This window comes from Bison bison, unplaced genomic scaffold, assembly GCF_000754665.1.
Source record: "Bison bison bison isolate TAMUID 2011002044 unplaced genomic scaffold, Bison_UMD1.0 scf7180017864492, whole genome shotgun sequence".
NCBI lineage: Eukaryota > Metazoa > Chordata > Mammalia > Artiodactyla > Bovidae > Bison > Bison bison.
This window is the reverse complement of record NW_011495051.1, coordinates 7,494,980-7,498,852: the sequence shown is the minus strand read 5'-3', so window position 1 is coordinate 7,498,852 and position 3,873 is coordinate 7,494,980. Positions and strand designations below refer to the sequence as shown.

Below are 3,873 nucleotides of genomic sequence, written 5' to 3'. Positions count from 1 at the left end.
CTCCGAGCCCGGCCGCCGCCGCCGCCCACCCCGGCCTCCCCGCAGCCGGACTAAACGTGTGACGTCTTGTAGGAAGAAGACGAGGTGCCTGACGACGAGACGGTGAACCAGATGATAGCCCGGCATGAGGAGGAGTTCGACCTGTTCATGGTGAGCGCCGCGGGCACTGGCTATCCCACCTGCACGGACCGTGGGCCGTGGGGCTCACATACCCCTCCCTGCCGACACCCAGCAGACCGAGTGGTCTCTGACATCGGCGTCCCCAGACTACTGAAGCCGGGGGCAGCCCTTCGAGTGGGCTGCAGACAGCACCTAACTGACCCCTCTTTGTCCCGTGGTCTCCTAAGGTCTCCTAAGCATGTCATAGGGATGGCAGGATACCCGGGCACACCCAGTCCTGCTGGTGCCTGTTGTCCTTGAGGCTCTCTCCCTTTCAGAGGGCATCATACTGTCCCGGGCCGAAGAGCTGAATCGGGCCTCGGTCTCGGATCTCCCTCGCCCTTCATGGGTGTGGAATCCAGGGCGTCCTTGGCCTCAGCGGGCCTGTGCCTCCCACTGAGGCTGTCCATGGAACCGCCATCCCATTTCAGCCCTGCTTCTGTCACCTCCGCGTCCCTCCCAGTTCTCTCTGCCCCACAGCACAGTCCCAGCCAGGGTCTCTGACCTGAGAGCTCAGCCAGTTTGGCCACCACAAAACCCAGCTACCATGTAACTGGGTCCCCAGGCAGGGTGCCCCGCGTGTGCCTGCCGGCCGTCCCTGCGCTAACGCTTCCTTGGCCCCACACCCCATAGCGCATGGACCTGGACCGCCGGCGTGAGGAGGCCCGCAATCCCAAGCGGAAGCCGCGGCTCATGGAGGAGGACGAGCTCCCCTCGTGGATAATCAAGGACGATGCCGAGGTGGAGCGGCTGACCTGTGAGGAGGAGGAGGAGAAGATGTTCGGCCGTGGCTCCCGTCACCGCAAGGAGGTGGACTACAGTGACTCGCTGACTGAGAAGCAGTGGCTCAAGGTACATGCTGGAGAGGGCCGTGAGAGGGGCTCAGGCAGCACAGGTTTGGCTGCCGGGTTAGGGGCCTTCATCCAAACCCTGGGCAGCGCCCTTTAGCCATTCTCAACACGAACGGCAGCAACCCTTCACACACGGCTCAGGTTCACTCAGTTCCTCCTGTTGAAACGGTGGCAGGCACACCTTTGAGGCTTCCGAGCCGCTCAGAATGCACTGCTGGGTGGAGCTGGCCATTCGTGTGTCAGGTTAAAGAAAACTTGGTGACCTCGGCAGGGGGCTGGCCAGAGGACCCAGAGCTAGACTAGGGATGTCACAACTCCCTGTAAGATCATTGCGAGTGCTAATGGGGTCAGGTGCCCTGATCAGGGTGCATCATCCCTGGGAGCTGCAGGGAGGAGGGAGCCAGCACCCTGCCCGGCCCCCCGGAACCCCCCAGCCCCCAGCCCTCGGCTCCCAGGGCCCAGCACTGAGGTCAGCATCTGGGTTACCATGACACATCAGACCCCACCCCTACCCCAGAGCTCTGAGTGTAAAGGTGACGATTGAGAGTCCAACCCTCAAATTGTTGTCCCTGAAACAGTACTTGCAGAAGGCAGGTGGCGGCTTTTGGCTACGCCCTGCTGATTGTCACACCCTGGAATGAGCAGCTGCACCCCAGGCCTCTGATCACACACCCCGAGGTTCCTCTTGATTAACTGTGGTCGCGGCACTTCTGGGCTGTGAGGCCGGGTGGCCCTGATCCTCTCCTGAGACCTCAGAACACCCGAGATTTGCAAGCTCACCCACTGAGCTATGCACCAGAGGGAGCTGTTGAAGCATGCCAAGCAAGAAACCAGCAAAACTCAGATGAGGCAGCTGGGGTGTCCTGTGCCCAGCCCTCAGCTCAGGGCTCTGAGAGGCAGAACAGAACCTCTGACATTAGCCCAGCCATAGACCTTACAGCTCCCGTGGGACCTCTGCCAGCCCTGCACTGCTAAGGCAGTGGGTGCCCTTGAAAAGGGCTTCCCAGGTGGCTCAGTGGTAAAGAATCCCTCTGCAATGCAGGCAACACAGATTAGATTCCTAGGTCGGAAAGATCCCATGGAGGAGGAGATGGTAACCCACTCCTGTATTCTTGCCTGGAAAATCCCATGGACAGAGGAGCCTGGAGGGCTGCAGTCCATGGGGTTGGAAAGCACTGGATGTGACTGAGCACACATGCACACCTTTTAAAAAAAAAACTGCCCACTTGTGTATAATAATAATTTATGCACATTTCTTTCTCTGCATTTTTTGAGGAATAACTTACATACCACGGAATTCGCCCACTTAAGATGCACAATTGAGTGGTTTTGGTGTGTTCACAGAGTTGTGACACTGTCATCACAAGGGAAGTGAAGACCTTTCTTCTCTCGGAGAAACCCTTTCCTCTCCAGCTGTCTTCCCAGCCCATTAAATCCTCTGAATGGCTTTTTGTCAACAAAAATTTTGACTATTCAGGACATGGTCCATGTGTAAGATCATGGAATACATGATCCTTTGATGTCAGGCTTCTTTCACTTAGGAAAATGTTTTCCAGGTACATATAGATTCTCGCGTACATCAAGAGTTCGTTCTTTTTATGGCTGAAGGATAGCCCATTATGTGGGTATACAGTACAACATTTGTGTATCTAGTCATCAGTGGGTAGACATCATTGGGGTTGTTTCTGTTTTTCGGCTGTTATGAATAATACACTGAGTATTTGTGTATACAAATATCATGGACGCATGTTTTGATTTCTCGGGTGGATGCCAAGGAGTGGATCATAGGGTCATTCTCTGTTTAACCTTTGAAGGGACAAAACCCTTTTCCGAAGCGGGTGAACCATTTTACACTCCTGCCAGCAGCACAGAGGGTTTCGGGTTCTCCACATCCTCACGGATGACTTGTTTTTTGGCTTTGGCTGTGCCAGGCGGCATGTAGGATCTTAGTTCCCTGCCTGGGGATCAAACCGGCACCCCTGCATTTGAAGCTCAGAGTCTTAACTGCCGGACTGCCAGGGAGGTCCTGTTTGCCTCTTTGATTCCAGCCATTCTAGTGGGTGTGCAGCGGTATCTGTGGTTTTGAACTGCATTTCCAGGGGGCTTGTGGTGTCAGGCCCCTTTTCATGTGCTCGTTGGCCATGTGTAGATCTTCTTTAAAAGCCTATTATCAGACATATAATTTGCAAATATTCTTTCTTGTTCTGTGGGATGGTTTTTGTTTTTGTTTTTCACTATCTTGACGGTGTCCTCTGTAGCACAAAAATATAAATTCTGATGAAGTCAAATTTGTTTTTCTCTTTTAGTCTTGGTATCATGTCTGAGAGTCAGTCCCTTGCCAAATTGAAGGTCACAGAGATTTACCCCTGTGTTTTCTTTCAAGCCTTTTAGAGTGTCAGTTCTTACATTTAGGTCCATGATCCTTTCCGAATTAACTTTTGCCTATGGCATGGGGTCAAGGTCCAGATCCATGCTTTTGCACGTGGCCTCTGGTCATCCCAGCACGGTTGTTGGAAAGACTATTCTTTCCCCTTGGATAACATCCTTTTTTTTCAGTAGTTCATAGTCGGTAAAATTTGTGTTAATAAAAAAGAGATTTACCCAAAACAGCACCCCTCGGTCTTAGCTGTGGGTGTGAAATTGGCACCACTTCTGTGGCAGCCACTGCGCCCTGTATGCACACAGGCCCTTCAGAACGTGCCTGCCTCTTTCCCCACTGTGCTGACCCACATGTCTTGGGTGTAGGACCGGAGGCTCCAGTATTGGATTCCAGAGCCTCCTGTAACAGTGATCTCAGATGCAGTGACTTTAACACAACAGGAATTCAACTTCTCACAGTTCCACAGGCTGAAAGTCTGAAATC

General features: G+C 53.4%; 1 protein-coding gene across 8 annotated transcripts in view; it reads left to right on the top strand.

The window, feature by feature from the left end:
• The window catches only part of SMARCA4 (SWI/SNF related, matrix associated, actin dependent regulator of chromatin, subfamily a, member 4), an 88,588-nt gene that overhangs the window by 61,650 nt on the left and 23,065 nt on the right, over positions 1-3,873 (top strand). For all 8 annotated transcript variants that reach the window (XM_010828336.1, XM_010828338.1, XM_010828337.1 and 5 more), the window contains 2 exons: positions 73-150; positions 793-1,011. In XM_010828336.1, the coding sequence (XP_010826638.1) occupies positions 73-150; positions 793-1,011 (297 nt within the window). The remainder of the gene's footprint in view (positions 1-72; positions 151-792; positions 1,012-3,873) is intronic.